The sequence below is a fragment of the Zosterops lateralis genome (genome assembly GCF_965231275.1).
Source record: "Zosterops lateralis genome assembly, chromosome: 1".
NCBI classification, from domain to species: Eukaryota; Metazoa; Chordata; class Aves; order Passeriformes; family Zosteropidae; genus Zosterops; species Zosterops lateralis.
In genome coordinates, this window is record NC_139762.1 from 104,879,416 (window position 1) to 104,898,689 (window position 19,274).

The 19,274-nt window shown below is 36.5% G+C and overlaps 1 protein-coding gene across 1 annotated transcript in view; it reads right to left on the minus strand.

Annotated features, from left to right (window-relative positions):
* ROCK1 (Rho associated coiled-coil containing protein kinase 1) overlaps positions 1-19,274 on the minus strand; it is an 85,403-nt gene that overhangs the window by 2,592 nt on the left and 63,537 nt on the right. The window contains exons 24-32 of the mRNA XM_083859950.1: positions 19,070-19,163; positions 18,627-18,715; positions 18,120-18,308; positions 17,757-17,922; positions 11,151-11,221; positions 6,988-7,076; positions 5,792-5,870; positions 5,412-5,673; positions 4,425-4,632 (exon numbers count right to left, since the gene is read on the minus strand). Of these exons, the coding sequence (XP_083716076.1) occupies positions 4,425-4,632; positions 5,412-5,673; positions 5,792-5,870; positions 6,988-7,076; positions 11,151-11,221; positions 17,757-17,922; positions 18,120-18,308; positions 18,627-18,715; positions 19,070-19,163 (1,247 nt within the window). The remainder of the gene's footprint in view (positions 1-4,424; positions 4,633-5,411; positions 5,674-5,791; positions 5,871-6,987; positions 7,077-11,150; positions 11,222-17,756; positions 17,923-18,119; positions 18,309-18,626; positions 18,716-19,069; positions 19,164-19,274) is intronic.

Sequence of the window (19,274 nt, forward strand, 5' to 3'; positions counted from 1 at the left end):
GACCCCAGGAAAGCATCCTCCGACTTACCTGTCCTCAGCCATCACTGCACTTCTCAGTGCACTGACCCACTCACTAGCTTGGCACAGTTATTCTACATTCTTTTTGACACTCAGGAAACTAAACTGTGTACCTTCATGGAAGGGTCCAAAATGGATCATTTCAAGCACTTATCTATGATCCAAGGACAGAAAAGAAGGAAAAGAAGACAGAGAGGGCAAATCCTCCCCTTTAAGTAGCAACAGGCTGCCAAATGAACTCAGCTGCTGTGCTGAGCTACCAGTTAAGTGTTCAGTACATAAGCTACACTGTGAATTTATTTAATAAGCTAAATTTAAACACTGGAACATTAGAAGTAAATTTTCCTAAAATAAATCCATCACCTCTTCTTTTTAAACACACAGGACAGAATATGTAGTGGTATCAGGGCACAGTGGGTATAGTCCATCACAGTAATACTTGTCTAGTTCATAGATACAACTCACAAAAAATTTGTCTGAGAAAGCCACAAAAATGTCCACAGTGTAACTGCCAGAATGATGAGTTCCAACCTGGCCTTTTTCTAATGCTTTTTTGCTCAGTGAACTCTAAATCTTTTGTTTGCTCACATTGCTCTGCAGGTGCCATGCAGGCCCCACTACATCCCAGCCCAGTGTCAGCTGTCTGATGGGGACAGTGTGTCACAAAGACACCCAAGGACCTCCTCGGGCATCAGGGAGGTGCAAGAGCCCTCATCTACCTCTTGCTGACATTTTCAGGCAGCCTAACAGACAAGAGCACACACATACCCAGCACTCTTGCTGCTCAAGTGCTGTGCCTCTCCAAATGCCTTGTGCTCATTGTCCACAATCAGTGACTACAATATGCAGCATTAAAACAGAGTTTCTTATAATTAATTACATGTTCTAAGAAGCTCTGTCAGTATTTGACATCACCGAGAAGCAGGTATCAGTTATGCCATTGAGTTCACTGATGGATTTGTGGTCAGTCTAGAAGAGTAAAGTAAATGTTAACTGTTTGATCCATGTCACAGCTTGTCAGATAAATTCAAGAAGCTACAGAGATATCATACAGGTATTAGCTTCTGATTTTTCAGAAAACCTAAGAGCTTTATTTCTTCCCAAAAACTTGGAAGATCCTTTTGGGTGATGAAGAAAGGTGTGAGCAGAGGTTGTACACCAGATGGAGATGGAGAAAACGTAAGGCTGTAGTATTTGGAACAGTTGATCTGACCTGACAATTCACTCATGCAAGACCATCACCATCACCCTTCCTCATTTCATTCTTGAAGCTCTCCCTCAAACCACTATAACTTCTGAACCCAACAGAAAATCACAAGCTTTTCTTCTGTGTATTTAGGGTTGGACTGTTTTTGTTGTTCTGCTTTGGGTTTTTTTTAACTTTCCTTTAGGCAAAACATTCCTGGATTAATTTTCTACTGAAAAATAAATCAGTTCATTGTGGTAATCTGTGAAGCAGGAACTCACACAAGATAAAGTTCAGGAATGTGCAGCTGTCCTCCTTCTGGTGCTGGTGAGCTATTAGACTCATTCCATCTTTAGGATCTTAAAAACAGAGCTTTAATAATGGTGTTTCTCATTTTTAAAAAAAGTTACATTCCCTACTTGTGTAAACTTTCAGATATCCAAATCTGTTCCTTTTCTATAACAGATTAGCTGCACAACTGTCCTTGCTAAAGGCAACTCCAAACCAGCACTTCTATTAAGACAGAGCGACAAGCAATCAATTAATTGATTTAAGAAAATGGATTTTTCTCCCATAAGAGTATGCATGAAAGCTGGTTACTACAGCTACCAGAGGACTTTGCAAGGATAAACGGAGACCATACTCAGAATGCAATTCAAAGAGTCTTTTGGAAGAGAAAATCTACAACTCTAAACATCTAAATGTGAAATGAAGAAGTATGCACTATCCTTGCCAAGAAAAGGATCAGCATAGGGGAGGAAATAATCTGTAGACTCAAGAACAGAGGATGATTTTTTAAATGTATTATCAGTATCTTTCAAGTATTGTTTTAGATTATCCCATTACCATATCTTAAAGATGGAAGTAAATGACACATTAAAATAATTATTTCCAACCCCACTGGCTAGTTGGTTGGTAGGTTGGTTTAGGAGGAATTAGTTGTTCTGTTTGTTTTCTCTTTTTTTACTGTCAAAGAGCACCTCCTCTTCAAAAGTTCCTTAATTTAACACCTCTTTTGGTGAGTACATTGACTAACATTATGCAGTGTCACATTTTAAAAATTCTTTTTAAACTGTATTAATGATCTTTATATTATCAATTCTGGAGGCTTTTCTACCTAACCCTTTTAAGTAGCAGCATGATAGGCTTTTTCTTTCAGTCTTAAGTGGTCCAAAATTCACTGAGAAATCTTACTAATCAGTCACAGATCTCTTTAACCAGTTCTGGTATCCTTGTCTGCCTTTAGTCTGAAATACATGTATCATACAAAACATACAGCACTTCATATTTTTTCAGCCATAAAACAGGAGTAGTTCTTCAACAGTCCTACTGTAAATAAAGATTATGCTAAACAATAGATTTTAGTTATGTTTATTTTAAATTTATCAGGTGTCATTCATTTCCAAAAGTCTTAGAGAATCTGGGTAAGTCTATGGAGAGGTGTAATATTTTTCAGTCAATCTTGGAAAATTTCCTTGGACTGAAGGAAAAATTAAGTTTGGAAACACTATGAAGCTTTATAAAACCTTCTGGAAGTTGGAAGAAATAGACATTTTTTAGACAAGACAAATAATTTGGCAAGATATTGTTGAACAAGTTCACACCATGTAAGTACATTACAAACATGGCTGAAGTCTCCCTGAAAATAACAATTACCAATTTGTCTTTATTTGGTACAATGCTGAAGATGCTACTTGGTAAGTGGTCCCTGATTTTATAGTCTTTTTCACTCAGGTTTATCAATGTGTGCTTTTCCACTGCACTCACCCTTGTTTTTTCTGAAGACTGTAAGGAAAAACTGCCCACTTCTCAGGAAATCTCCTCACAAATCAGAAGTGTTTCTGTATTTCAGAAGTCCAGCTCGATTAGGTGCTGGTGTTGAAAAATGTAAAATTACACCACGATTCTGTTGCATTCCTACCATTTGAACTGTAACTGGCAAATTGAGACTTTGTTTAGTGTTTGTGACTATGGTTTCTCTCCCAAAGACTCTGGTTCAGTTACATGTTCTTAACTGCTGGTCACAGTTTTCTCTTTATGTCCTTGTCCTCATGCTGTGGCATGATCTCTAACACCAAACTGCCCACAACACCACTGATTTTTACATTGACAGCTCTTTATTTGAGGCCAAAAGTAATTTTCCTGTATGGGATTATCCTGACAGCCTTCACTAAATATATTACTGTCTCAAAACTATGATCCCTGGGAATGTTCAAGGCCAGGCTGGATGGGGCCCTGAGCAACCTGATCCACCCTGGCAGAGTTGGTTGGAACTAGATGATCTTTAAGGTCCCTTCCAACCCAAACCATTCTATGATCATTTATGTTTTAGGATGGAAGTCCTGAGTACAAGAAAACCAATGCCCTTTTTGTCTTTCATATTTTTTCCTCTTCTGTTTCCTTCAAGGAGGATGTTTTATGATACACCTCATGTCTTCTTACATGCAAAAGTCTGCTTTTATTGCATTTAATGGCAGAAATGTTTGGCAGCCTTGCCAATCTGGGAAGACTCTTTCCTTACTGAGACACTAGTTTCCACTCCATACTGTCAATTCAATCGGTTACTTGGGGACAAAACAACACACATGCTGTATCAGGAAGCTAATAAAGGTTAAAATCAGATTACAGTAACCTAAGCATTAAAACAGTGTATTTTACATCATGTCTTGGTTAGTGCAAAGGGTCATAAATAGTTTACAAAAACAACTGCTGGGATAGAAGACAACTGGGAACGAGTAAGCAAGGAGAAAGAACAAAATTATTACTTAACTGGCCTCACAACGAAAGAATTGGCCTAACAATAGATAGAATCTGTAAGTTTCTCATTCCAGCCCCATTCACAGAAGAATTCTAGAGTATGCAAGCTCTGAGTCAATCCATGGATGAGATGACTGTGGATCACCCTTGCTGCTAAATGCCATTACTGACATATCCACTGAGCCTTGCCTTTAAACAGGAAAAAAAATGCAACCAGCTCCCTCCCAAGCACTGGAAGGCCAGGTACCACCTCCATGGTAGCTTTCCAAATGTGAAGGACTGATAAATTTACCATAACAGCAGGAGAATTCTGCTCCTTCCTTTGGGATTTGAGCAAAGATTTAGATCAGCAGTTCAACAGTAACTATGGAATTATTTCACAATTTCACATGAAATAGAACTTATAAATGAAGGGGGTTTTTTTAGCCAAGAAGATCTGTAGTTTTTGTAGCTTATTTCTCACCTAGCTTTTCCAGAAGTATTTTTAACAACTTTTCGGAATGACTGGTTTGCTGAGGATCTCGTAGACAAAGTTCTAGGAGAAGCACGAACAAAAGTAGATGGTGGAGTCTTAGGGATCTTCTTAACTAAATGTGTCACCCACTTCTTCTGTTCATCTTGACAGGATGCCAACAAGAGCATATCTCTTGCTGAAGTTACATCATAACTCACTACAAGGAAAAAGGAGGAATATGATTCAGTGAAAACCAGGGTTCCGTATGAAAGTAAGAGTTATGACACACCATCTGTGCCACTGGAAGGAACAATGCCACCTATTATATACATTCTTGTATGGGATTTGTTTACAGATTTTTGGAATACAACAAACAGCAGGGAAGATTATGAATATAATGTTTTTCATGATTTGTCATTCTTCATTAAGATTCCTGAGTCTAACATGAATATTCGAGAAATGACAAACTTACATTATTTACAATTTTAATAAGCTGGCAAGTTGTGTGGGTGCCTTATGGCCAAGTTCCAGAGTACATATCCTGAAGGCTCCACTTCACAGCAGCACAGGCAACAATCTTCTACTCCAGTCTGTGAGGTGGCTGAAGAACCACTCTGCAAGGTCTCAGCAGAGCTTGCTGATACAGCCACTAGAATTGTCCCTAGCATGGGTCAGGTCTAAGTGCAGAGGGAATGGTGTGGGCACCAGGGAGCTGCCCAGTACTTGGGCACAAACCTCTAGGGAACCTTATGCTCTCAGGGCCCTCAGCAGAGCTCCATCAGTTAAACCACCATAGGCCTCCCTACAGAGGTTTGCCACAGCTGCCTGGTCCATGAGCAGTGTAACAGCCTATTGCTTTAATAGCAACTGTCACATCTAAAATCGTGGAACTTTAATTCTAGGTTTAATTTTAAACTGAAGTGCTTTTATTCACCAGTTTAGCAGGTTTGGCTTAACCACACAAAGAACACAGAACAGATGAAAACATGAGTATACCTTTGCATGGTGCAATTAATTCCTCCTTTTTATCCAAGTGGTCTCTGTGGCACTTCACATGGCATCTTCGACATTCTAGGGCAGCAGGGGGTTTAAAGACATGCCAGAGAGGTTTGGCACAGGCCTCACAGTTGGCTGGAAAGTGGTATAACGTGGGAATAAATTCATGGCCTTTGTGATTTAGAAAATTTGTCTTCTCTGCCGGCTGTACTGGTTCTACCTCCAAATCCTTCCTGCATTCCCCCTCATTAGCATAGAGAATCTGAAAAAGAACACTGCTGTGTTATTGTTGAAGCACTAAGTACTCTTACATCCTCTTCACAGAAGCCACCACTTTTTAAAGAGAGTTAAATAGACAGGAGAATATACTTCTTTTTTACCTGGAATATTTTAGGAATTTCTTCAGTTTCAGCTCTATATACATCTCCTTGAGTTACAGGCCGGACATGAAACAGCTTACTAGATTAGAAGAAACATGAATCAGAAAATTCTAAAAGGTTGTGTATGATTCAGAACCACTATAAAACTGCTTTGAAGTTCTTAGAAATTATGCAAGCAACACAACCTACTTCAACATCACACTACGATTTTACGAACTAATTCATAAACCATATAGATTTTGTCTACCCACGTAAGACCAAAGTATTTCACAGCATGGAAAGAGGGTTATCTTAGAATGCATTCAAGATCCATCATGGTAAATTTACTTAAGATAAAGGCTTTCAAATACTTCCTCAAAACACTAGGAAGTCTAGTATTATTGTTAGAAAAGCTTAGTGAAAACCTGGATGGAAGTAATCATATTAGGTAGAATACTATCCAGTAGTTTTTCACTAAATCATGTTATGGCTTGATGAACAATCTATGCCAAAACATCACAAAAGGAAATCTGGGGCACATGCTGTTGAAAATACTATTTAAATTGAACAAACATCATCAAATATTGGGTCAGGACTCTAAGTCCATCTCTCCCAACATCCTGTTTTCAACAGTAGCTATAGCAGACGTTTATGAGAAGAGAGTACAAAACAGTTCAAAGAGAAAATAACTCTTTTCCTGGTTTTGAGCAATTGGCAGCTTAAGCACTTCCTGAGTTTGAGATTCCTTCCAGACCACTGTATTTGTTAGTCGCTGATACATCTATTCAGGAATTCTAAAACCTTTTTTCAATTACTATTCTGTAAGATACCATAATGTCAATCAGCTGTTCAAACATCACAGTCATGTACCAGAGAGGGGCTTCAGTAATATTTGACAACAATTTTCCTCATGTATAACCAATGTAAAATAATCACAATTCATGTATTTTATCACTTTAAACAGAAAACAGCTGGAAAAGTTAGAAATGCTTTGGACTAGAACAGCAGTGATCCTTTCTCTATTTCACTTTTAGCAATCATAGGACAAAGAAAAAGAACTGTCAAAGTTCTGTTAACGGTATGCTGAAATAGACATTTGCTAACCAGTAAGGGAAATAAAAAATTATTTATGGAATTTTTATTTCAAGCTTTCTGCTATTTCACACACAATACTCTTTTGTCAATTTGTATCCAAAACTAACAATAACTTTACTTACTCTATATCTAGTACCATAGATGGATTAGACTGGTCCTTGTCTTTTTCATCATTGTAGAACAGTATCTTTTTACTGCTCACCACAACATACTGTAGAAAGAAAGGGTAAAACAGTTGAAACTACATTTTAAAAAGCAATTATTTATCCTAATATACTCCCACATGCACATAAAAAGCCAGAGTAAATTAGAGATATTAAATTAACATCAGGAGATGTTTAAATCATCCTGAAGGCAGCTATACTAAGAACAGCTCTGCAATGCTAGAGTTGCAGTTACTGCATTGTCACTGGATCACTTTAAAATGTGTGTGATGACTCTGGAAATCCATCTGTACACAAACTCACACATTTGAGTTGCTACTGGCAGGTTACTATGAAATTTACTGTATCACTGTGAGTGACACAATGCAAAAATTACCACTTATTGATAATGTCGTAAAAACCTCTAGTTCTACAGGCCTGCAGGACTCACTGGTACTTCACACCAAACTGCTGGTAGACTAAAAACAGAGTCCCATGGCTCCTGCTATTTCCTACACTTCCAGTGTAATGGACTGGTAAAATAAAGAGCCAGAATGAATCAGCAGAAACAGAGGTCTGGTACCTACAAATACACTGAGATAGTTAAGATCAAACACTTTTAACCTAAGCACTTCCCAGTCAGTTCAAGACTGGAAATCACTGCCTGCTGCTCCTCACTGGGAGTTCCTAGTCCAGCATCTTTGCTGGAACTGTCCACAAGCATAAGCTCAATAACAGCTGTGGCTGTTCCTTCCCCTGCAGTTTCAAATCTTTTAGAAGGAACTGAAAGATATGAGATGCTAAAGAAAATTAAAAGGAGGTAAACTGGAAGGTCCAGGTCTGTCTATACTGATCTCCAGATTCACATATAACTCAGAAGGCGGGGAAAGGACAAAAAAAGCATGAGAGTGAATACACCAATAGTTCATCTTGAATTCCAAGTACTGGCAGGTAACTGGATGGATTTCTGCATAATGCAGATACTGATAATTTGAATAAATGTATACTCCTTCTACAAGGGAAGGTTTCAACCTCATTTTACATAGGATTTGAAGCTGATCTCAAAACCTGAGGTTTATACAACACCTTAAGTTTATACAACAGTATTTTTAAAATGTGCTGTGCAAGGTGTGAGCTACAGCTGTAAATCTCCTTTACAGCAATGCATCTAAAAAAGCCACGAAAGGGCAATTTGTGACAATTCCTTAATAGAAAAGCCTGGTCACCTGGAGTAAGTACTAAGCTGTAATAGTGTGAAGCTCCTGTGATTTTTCTCATTGAAGAAAAAGACTGTACTTCAATTCCTTTATCCACTCCAATAGAAAACTAATGCCTTTTTCATCTTTGAAGTGTGCACCTTTGCCTTTCAGAGATAAGAGCAAGCCCTTAAATTACAACTATCACAAATGCAAATTCTGACTTTAAGAGAATTCAATTATCACACTATATATAAGCCTTGGTGAAAGAACAACTTAACCTCACAAAAAAGGTTATATACAACAGTATCAATATCCTGTTGTGAATATAAAAAAATCTTCTGACAGTAGTTCTGTTCTAAAGTGGTTTTTGAAGGATATTTTATCATCTCCATTTGGGATGAAATGAAGCTCCAGATAAAAACAAGGAAAACCCATTTCAGTGTTAGCTTTAGGTATAACTGAAGTTTTTATTCTCAAGTAAGTTTTCCACACTCACTCCTTTAACTTAAGCTAAATAACTCAGAGGGCACGGAGCTAAAACATTCAGTGCTACTGACATTTGAGTCAGAAATGCAGCAGCTCAAGTTGTAACCACTCAGGCATCAATCCAATTACACTCCTAATATAACTTTTCATTTCCTTTAAATTAATCTGGGCATGCCTATATTTGAGTTTGCATACACCTCCCACCTTCACAAACTAAAACTGCAGGAGAATTTGGAAGAGAAGCACCTGAGGAGGCTGACTACCTGCCAGCTTGTTTCAGCTACAGTACACTTCAGCCAACAGAATATATGCACATGTGAGTGAACAAACTCCCTCACTACTGTGTCTCACTGATATGAACCTCAGCTTGTTAATGAACCTTATCAGTCCAATTTATTTAATGACTGAGCCATCCATCTGCAGCTCAAATTCCTCCAAAGTGTGAGCACATTCAAACCAGGAAAGTGTGAATGGATTAACTGCCTAAAATATCTTGAGGCAAATAAATATGCCTTTAACCAGGCATGCCTGAAGAAATTCTGACAGTCTTTCACTGGAGAAGCTGCATTTATCAGGTGTTTAAAATTTCAGTTGTCAGAGAATGCAAAAACAATCTCCATTTTCACATAACAACCATAAAAGGATGCCAGAAACATTCTGACAGAAAAATGATAGTGTTTTATATAATCCAGACCAGAACAAAACCACCTGATTTGTGCCAGGCACAGTCAATTCTATAACACGAGGATTCAAGCAGCCTTAGCAATCAAACAGATCTACAGGAAGCATTCACCATTTCATTTTGTTCCTGGTGGTGAACACCTTTTTCATGGGTAAAGCACCTTCTCTTTCTGTATAATTTTGGTATTAATATTGCTGGTTTTATTGTGCTTGTCTTAGTCTTGCTTTGTGCTTTCAGTAAATTGTTAACTCAATCTATAAATTCTGCTTCTGCTCCTCCCCTACCCAAAGGGGCAGGGGGAAGGTGACTGGCCATTAGTTCTGCCATCAGGGCAGGACTTATCGCTCACTCCCAGCAAGCCAGCACAGGTGGTGGCTTTAACTTACAGACAAATCACCAAGATCTGATATTGATGTAAAAATAGGCAGGTCTGGAACTCAAACACTTTGGAGTGTATGAAGAAGGCCATGGAAGCCCACTGAAAACAGCAGTACTTTAAAGGTGGAGTACAGCAGCTAAAGGCCCAATACAAACACGCAAACGCTCCTTTAACAGGAATGAATCCTTTCTCCTTTAAATGCTATAGGAATCACTTCCAGCTGTTGCAGAATGTGAATGTAAACAGGAGCATTTGAGAAATACCTTTCAACAGGAACCAGAAAGTTACTTCTAAAGGGTCGTTAATAACTCAGTAATTTCCAGTAGCAGTCTTTGCATATAAGGAAGATGAAGGAAAATAAACTGTTTCATACAATTAGGTTTTCAAATTTAAAAAATTCTAGAGACCATGTTCACTTTTGTATTTAGTTGTATTAAAAGATGTTCAAAGGGGGGAACTGAAAAGCCAGAAAAGAATCAGAAACTAAGAAAGAATCAGATTCTAAGTATCTCAATTTGAACATTAGATGTGCCAAAGAACCAGATCATAACCTTTGCAGAGGCAAAACAAGACTGCTTTGTTTGGAGTGGAAATCCCAGCACAGAGATCCTGTTTCTGAGAGTAAATCAGTTCTTTTCAAGAGAAGCCAATCATTTTAAAGGTAAGGGAGACAGAAACATCCTTGGAAATCATGTGTGGCAAGTTAGTGTGATGCACTCTTCCAGGACCTTTAGAACATTTAAGTGTGCTATTCCATACTCTGTGCTGCCAAGTCTCACAATGAGGTTCTTTTCCAGTAACAGAATTATAAATATGCTTACTCAAAGAAGAAATGTGATTTTTAATGGTCCCAAGATGCTCACTGTAAAGCATTTCCTCCCCTGTTGTAAACTTGCACAATGGCGTTACTAAAGATTTCATACTGAACTTGAATTTTCTTGGGTTTTTTTTTCTTCAGTAATGTTCATACACTGAATGTCGACCTGATTTTTCAGCCCTCTGATTGTTTCTCATTTTATTGGAGCTTTCTCATGATTTAAACAAAAACAAAGACTGATGTTTGGTAAATAAGACATTCCTTTCCAGGGGGAAGGACAAAGTAATGGACTTCTGAGTTGATCACTGGGATCAGAGAGGTGGTCCTCTCATCTCCCAGTCCTTGATCAAATTCCTAATCCTATTTAAACCTCAAATCATAATAAACTTCCTTTTTCTCTGCTCACTTTACCACCTGACTGGTGAGTGCCATTCCTTTTGTGTCGTGATTGCAACAACTAAAATTACTCTTAATTATTTTTCTTGTTTCTTAAATACGTGTTGTAAAACCAATTCACCATATGCCTAGAAACCTTTCCAAGGAAATTGAGGAAGGAAGAAAGAAAGAAGACATTTGTACCTGTTTCTTCCAGCCATGCCGCCTTATATTTCCTTTGTTTGGTACTGAAAGCCAACCTTCGAGTCTTGATTCTGGTTTGAAAAAATGTATATTTAATAATTTTGTGTATTTATAATAATAAAGCACAGTAGCATAAAAGCAAACTACTACTAGAAAGGAAGATGTACTACATGCAGTAATGGGCAATCACCTATTCAGCAAAGCAGAATAAAAAGCACAGCTAAATAAAATGAAGAGATAAGCATTTAATTCATGCTTCATCACAAGCCAACATCTGATTACACAGTTACTGCACAGTAAAAGTAAAGCTGTTTTCCTTGATGCCAGCATCTAAACACTGTACAGAAATAGTTTGCAAAGAGCCAGGCAGGAAAGACTTTGCTTTGAAAATACATTACAGTTTGAATTAAGAGATTTTCAATGTAAACATAATTTAACATTCAGAGGGGCTGTATGAAAATACTCAGCAGGAAGATGCAGGAAGTAAAACAAATCAGATCCACATTTTCCACAGGAAACAAAAAAAGGAGAGAGAGCACAAGAGCAAGCAAAGCTACATGGGTGTCCCATTACTCACAGAAGATAAGCATAGGAGATAATTAAATAAGGAATGCAGGAAGAATCAACTAGATATAAAGAATAAGAGACAAATGTTTTACTCAAATTTTCAGTGAAAAATTCTCTGAAGAGAAATGTAGTATCATATTTCCCCACCATTAAACTACTGAAATAATTTAGCATGATACAAAAAAGGGCCACGAGAAAATTAGCATTCTGCCTAATGTGGACTGTTGATTTAAAAAGCCCTTCCAGCTAACTAAGAGTGGTTTCTAAAATTAAAAATTATGAAGCCAGGTAATAGTAGCACTGAAAACTTCAAAAGCATTAAGTTAAAATTTTCTGAAACATTCTCCACAACTATTTATGTCCTGAGGACCTGGTTCCTTTTGTCCTTCAGGAATAATTCTATGTGAGGTATATCCCAGCAAGCTCTGAAATGCATTCAAATGTATTAAAGTTATTGTACATATGCTTTGCTAAGTAGAATTACAATGGGATTGACAGCCTAGCAAGGCATTATAATCAGGCATTCCCACATTAGCCTTACAGCAGACAATATTTAGAAATGGACTACACTCAGGAATATGGAATCATTTCCTATCATTTCTCCACATAGAATAGCTTCAAAATATTGGAGGAGCACTGAAATACTGATATCAACTGGAAGAAAAGCATGATAGCAGAACTCATTCCAGTAAGAAAACTTCCCAGAAAAATGAAGGAAATTTGTACCTCCTTGCTTTCTCACATCTGCCTAAGAACTGTGGGGACTGGGGGGTAGTGGTCCCCACACCTCCCAACCCTACCCCTCCTCTGCTATTCCAGACTCTTCCCAATTATTGATACTCAGTAGCTTTGGAAAAGAAAACCTATTTCCTCCACATCTACAGGCCTCACACATAATTCTTACCTTGTTTTGAATACTTAGATTAATTTCTACATTAAGATTCTTCCATTTTTAGAAATTATAGAAACATCCTAAAACTCAGTTTTCCCATAGCAAAACAAAGTGATGAATTGCTAATAAAGAATAAAGCATGAGCGACTGCCATTCAAAAGGAATATAGGAAGGATGACTAGTTAAAAAAAAAGCATCCGTTGAAATTGTGGCATAAGAAAATCTGGAAAGATGTAGTGATGAATTTTAAAAGATGCTTATAGGGACAGTAGAAGTTTTTCTAGGTTCCCTTCTATTTCAGCATGTTCTGAAAACAATTTAAAAATAAGTAGGAAGTAAATGAGGTTTTTCAAATGAATCCATTGACATTCTTTTCTCTCTACTACGTATCTATTTTAGGGAGCAAATTCTATTTGAGTGAGAGATGATTTCTGAGCTGTGAATAACATCTTGCAGTTGAAAGTAACAGTTTCCAAACGTACTCCTTTTCAACAAAGCTAAAATGCATCTGGAACCAAATGTACTCTTGAAAGGGAAGATGAGCTCTTTCATTCCAACCTTGCCACAAAGGTTCCTCTCAAGTAATATTTATAGTGCATTTTCATTTCTCTTGACAGACTTAGCACAACTGCAAATGCTCATCTGGCCATTTCACAAATATTTGATCCAGAAGACTAATATTTATGAGTGTTCCGATTAAGTAATTAAGAAAAATGGGCTATTTAGACTATGAAAAAGAATCTTCCAGTCCAGTCTCTAAAAATAGGCTCAAAACTACTGCCTGACAACTTCCCTGTATTTTGGAAAGAATACCAGAATTGATACCTCATATTTGCAATGCAGAAAGTCCAAGATAGGCCTCAAAAATATCTGATGGCTAGCTGGATGCGAACAGGACATGAAGAAAGAATTCCATAGATATATATATATATATAGATATATATTCTTCCATAGAAAGAAAGGCTATAGATCTTACAGTTATCTCTGCATATATTTTAAATGTAGATTTGCATTCTGAACATCTTCATGGCTAGTATCCAGACTACCAGGATTCATATAGATTCAGTATGGTAAGAGTTCTAACAGCAAGACTTCAATAAAATCACACAAGAAAACCATGACTGTACTGCTTTATGAGACTTTTTGTTGTTCTGGAGCTAAGTAATGCAGGTGGTTTTATGAACAGCAGAGCATCTCTTTCCCATGTTCAAGAATTCCTGCTCCTAAGAGTCTTCCAAAGCAACTAAAAACCTGGAGATACTATCTTGCTAACTCTCTCCATTCTTCCAATTCGGGTTTTTCCTTCTGCAGACTGTCTTACTATAATTTCACGCAGATTTCACCAAGGATTTCTGACTGGATCTTGCTTTGGCATTTATTCAGGTTTATTCAGGCTACTTGCAGGTATTTCAGCAAGTCTTATCTGAGTCCAATAAAACTGCTGGCTTAAATGCTCTGCATTTATTATTCCATCCTATCTTTGAGCAAAATGTGATTTACAACACATGCTGTAAAATATTATGTGCTGCAGTTAAACCTGTAGGATAGCTCAATTGCTTAAGTAATCTTGCCAATCAGATGAAAAGCAATTCACAACAGGTTAAGTGCCCTGTAAAAATTAGGAGAAAAAACCCTCACATTCCTGACTATGTTCCATCTTGGCAAAGAGGAATTCTGTTTACAATCATGCAAGTATAAAGACTCCCTAAGTCCAGCCAGGAGGAAGAGGCATTCCAAAGGCATCATTTAGAAGCAAATACCTCAGCTGTTTCAGCAAGGACTCTGTTAACACTGGGGACACCAACTGAGATATGAGCTGCTATCTGAATCAATAATCAGGACTCAGAGTTACAAAACATGCCTAGAATTGAATACAAGGAAAAAACCTTCATCCACATAATGATCTTTCCCATGTAAGTAAGCAAAAGCCTGAGAATAGACTGGATTGTCTAATGGGGCCAATCCCCACCTTGGGAGAATGTAACTTATCCTAGGAGCTGCTAGAATTTGAGGGAGTATTTAGGCCAGTGGCAGACAGAAAACACCTCCAAGTGAAACGTAGCTGTAAAATGTGCTGCCATGTGATTTCTGTGTGTCTATTTCTAAACAGAGAAATTTTTTTCCTTAGAAATTTTATCAGTATAAAAATTTTTCTCAATTAAACCAAAGACTGCCCATTGCCAGAATCATGACCATGGAATCTCTTAAACATGCTTATATTATTTTCTATCTTTATTTTTTTCCCCTGGTGATGTTTTTATTGTGACAGGAAAATGAATAAATCATACTATAATTACTTATTATAAAATCCAACCATTTATTTGCTTAATTTTTTTTAAGGAGTGCCTTTACCTTCAAGAACTAGCGCACCTGCTAGAGAATCCTATTGACTTCTCATCACATCCAGCCCTTAAACAAGATGCTATTCAAGGTGCTCTGAAGGAATGGCCACGTTTGGGCTATGGAAGCAATGGGAATTTGGCTCACACGTGAAGACAATCAACATACAACAAAACTGTAGCAAATGAGCTGCTGTAATATGTCACCTGTTTTGTAGACTAATTACTTGATTTGCAGGAAAATAACTGTGCTTGATAATTTCCTCCTTCCATGGCATGGGCTATTTTTACTCTGAAATCTAGCTTTTTTTGTTTCATGTTTATAATGCTCCTTTTTTGCCCTCCGCCTGGCTCTTTAGCAAGTGTGTGAAATTTGACTACACTAATGTCACTTAATCACTTTTCATTACCAAATTGCATCTTATTCAGATCCTAATCAACCCAGAAACTCTCAAAAAAAATAAAAATAAAAATAAAAATAAAAATAAAAATAAAAATAAAAATAAAAATAAAAATAAAAATAAAAATAAAAATAAAAAAAAACCACCAGCATGTAGGGACATAATCTAAATCTAGAGAAGTCCTAATAATATCTATCAGTGGTCCTACCTGTATCACTCAGTAAAACCAGCAGGACAACTGCAGTAAAAATCAGAGGCATGTGTAGAAAAAATGGTAAAAAAGAGAAGAGAAATGAAAGGCTAGCAAAAAAAGAAATAGTTGAGGGCTAACAAGTAGACGCCTCACCCAAGATAACCAGAACTTCCAGTAACTGTGATGTTCTAATTAACAATGGAAATTAACAGCTGACTTGAAAAGATCTTGCACAGACTGAAATTTCTGCCTCAAAATGGAAGTGACAGGTTATGCAGTCAAAAGCCTGACTACACACATCTCCAGAGGTAAAACTGAAAATAACCCTCCTGAATGAGGCAGACAAAGAAAGAGCTTTTTCCTACAGTCCATCCAAGATCTGAGACACAATGGGGTCATATCGACACACTTTTGCCCTTAAGAAAAAAATAGGGAAGGTGTCTACGGCTGGATGGAAGCATTCATGTTTTCCATGTAATACAAAAAACCTATCAAATGAAAATGGCTGAGAAGGGAAGTGAGGAAGTTTAAAACCACTCCTTTGGGTAGAATAAATTTGGTCTGTTTTGTTGTAGAAAAAAAACTCTAAAGATCTGAATTTAAAAGAGTTCAGAAATTTTCTACTAAAATTACAAACTACAGTCTTCTTCAGTTATGAGACACTTAAAAACAGTAAGGCTTGATTCCAATTTGTAATTTGAGGAGAGGAAAAAACCACTTTAATAACCAAAACCCTTCTGATTTCTTTTTTATCCCTGTTAAGTGGAATACCCTGAAAATGAGTATCTAAGAGAAAAATGCCTGAGAAGTACTGATATTTCAGAAATACCAGAAGGAATTCCTAACGGGTGACAGCTAAGAAAACAAATGTTCCTTAATCAAACTAATAATTCTAAGAATTTCCAATGGGAGTTGCCCTTGAAGATGTTGTCAAAAGACAGAATCTTCACAAGATGGCAATTTACAGATCAAACTCCGGAGTGCAAAAGGCTTCCTGAACAAACTGTAAGTTGTGAAGGAAAAGACTATACCATTATCTGAACAAAAATCTATTCTAAAATTAAATTCATTACAGTATTAACTAAAAAGAAAGATCTAAAAATACACTAGGGGAAGACAGGAAACAAAAATAGACACAGAAAGGAGTAACTACATCGAAACACGTATTAAGACTGATAACAACCTACCTGAAATTTCAATCACTCTAAGACTCCTGGAAAAACTCTATAATGTGGCAATTTGAGCAGCATGAAGTGCATTAACAGGAAAAGACACATCTAAAATTATTCTATTTACTTTTACCTGACTACTCATCCACTGAAGTCATAAAATACACAAAATAGTATTCTGGTTTTGTATGTCTAAAAATACTTTTCTACAATGAAACTCAGACTTATCAAAACTATATTAAAAACTTCACAAGGAATTCTAAAAATTACTTAACCATATAAAAAAAGATATATTTCCATGATGTATGGAAATTGTCAAGCACACCTGATTACACTAAACATTTTTCCCTGTATTGAGAAATTCAGAAGTGGATCATGTGAAAGTACTAACTGATTACACTTTTCAAACACTGGGGAAGGAGAGAGGTAAATAACTAACCACTCTAACAGTGGGTCTCAAGGTACCGTGGCTGGTGCTGATACATGGAAATGGCTGTATTATATATTCTTATTTTAATCTGCTAAATCACAGTACCATAAAACCATAAATTTATTATGGAAATTGCTCCAATTATTTTTCATATCAGCAGTTATTGCCAGTTGTCACAGAGGTGCTACATAACTGATAAGAAGAGATAAGATTAAGACAATTTTGCATGCAAGATATAAAACACAATCACGATGTTGTAGAAGTGTTGGCCCTGTCTTCTATTCACCAAATGCTGCACATTGTAATCACTGTACTTAGATAACAGGAGATGTAAAGATACTTTTTACTCAAAAGTGCATGTAAACAATGCTAATGCCAAGCCCTACAGTGGGAAGTGTGATGTGAGAAAAAATTAAGACTTAAATATAAGCAACTAAGGTATGAAATAGAAAAAAAAAAAAAAAAAAAAAAAAAAAAAAAGAAAGAAAGGAAGTGGAGATGTGATACAGAATTAGACAGCCAGAAGACTTTAAGAAGCAGTAACTTCTCTGAAACAATACTTTCCAAAACTGTGTGTAGGCAACACAGCCTAGTTCAAGTCTGCTTTTCTCATACCTGAAAAATTTCCATCCGTTTCATCTGTTGGAAGACTGGCAACACTGGTAGAATCCATTCCTTGCTGAAGGTCCATGATTTTCCTTCGTAGCTGTTCTATGTCACTCTCTTTACTATCCAGCTGCATCTGGAGCTCATTCCTGTATGTAGATTCTTCTGCTAGTTGCTGTATTTATATATACATGCATAGTTACCAAAAACATGGCAGCCAAGTATTTTGAAAACAAAACTCATCTATATCTATATCCATATCTACATCCATATCTACATCCATATCTACATCCATATCTACATCCATATCTACATCCATATCTACATCCATATCCATTCCACAATGTGATAAAAAAAATTAAATTATTTTACCGCTTGCATTTCATTAAGCTCCTTTTGGTATTTCACTACCATCTGATTGAATTTCTCTTTTTCTTGATTAAGTTCTAATTGGAGCTTTCGGTTTTCCTTCTCCTTCTTCCTCAGATCTTGCATGTTAGCTTTCTTTCTGTCTATTTTAAAATCTTTTCGATTCATTATCTCAGCCAGCTTGTTGACAGCCTGTTAAGACAAAGGAGAACCAGTAGGAAAAATGATATATGCAGTATGTTTCATAACAAACTTCTCAGTTCCTCTAGTTCTAGAATAAAAAAATCCCCTCACCAACACAAATGGCCCTTACTAAAAACTGAAGTAATACTGCAAAGTAGACAGCATCAAAACTTATTCTTTCAAATGTAAATTTAACAATGCATATTGTACACTATGGTTAATATAAACTTAATTTCAAAGAAACTGTTAGTTAAAAAAAAAAAAAAACTGAAATACTTCTGTCAATGCAAAGTAATTATCGCTATTAAATTGCATAAAAAGTTGTACCTGTGTCTTCAGAGTTCTTTCAGTGTTTATGCTCTTCTCATAATTCATTCTAATATTATTGATTTCCTCTTCTTTTTTCATTTTGTAATCTGTTAAAAAATATTCAACTTTGAGGTATTTTAGTACAAGGCAATTATTTTAAACTTAATTACTTCTATAAAGTGCATCTCTTTTTCCATTCTGTTTTCCTGTTGCTTCCTTTTTTGAGAAAAATACAATTTGCATAGACAGAGACTACCAGTTTAACACTACTGCACTGACAGAAAATTACCAGAAGGATATATCAGAAAGGCACAAAGATGAAATACTAAAGCCAACATCAAGCCCAAAATAATACAGAAGATAAACAGCAATGTTTTCTTTCACTTCCTGTTTCTCCACATAATTCTTCAAATTCAATTGTGCTTCATAGCAGATCAATTAAAACTCCATACATGACATACCTTCCTCTTGTTTCTTGAATTTTTCACTGATCTCCGTGTTTTCCTTCGTTATTAAATCAACATCTTTGGTTAAAGTGTTATTAGTTTCTTCCAGCTACATGAAAAGAAACACATTTTAGAATAAAGAACTTGACATAAATTCTAAAAATATCTATAATACTATTATTTTAAATACCCTTAATTCTATAACAACCATTTACTTAGA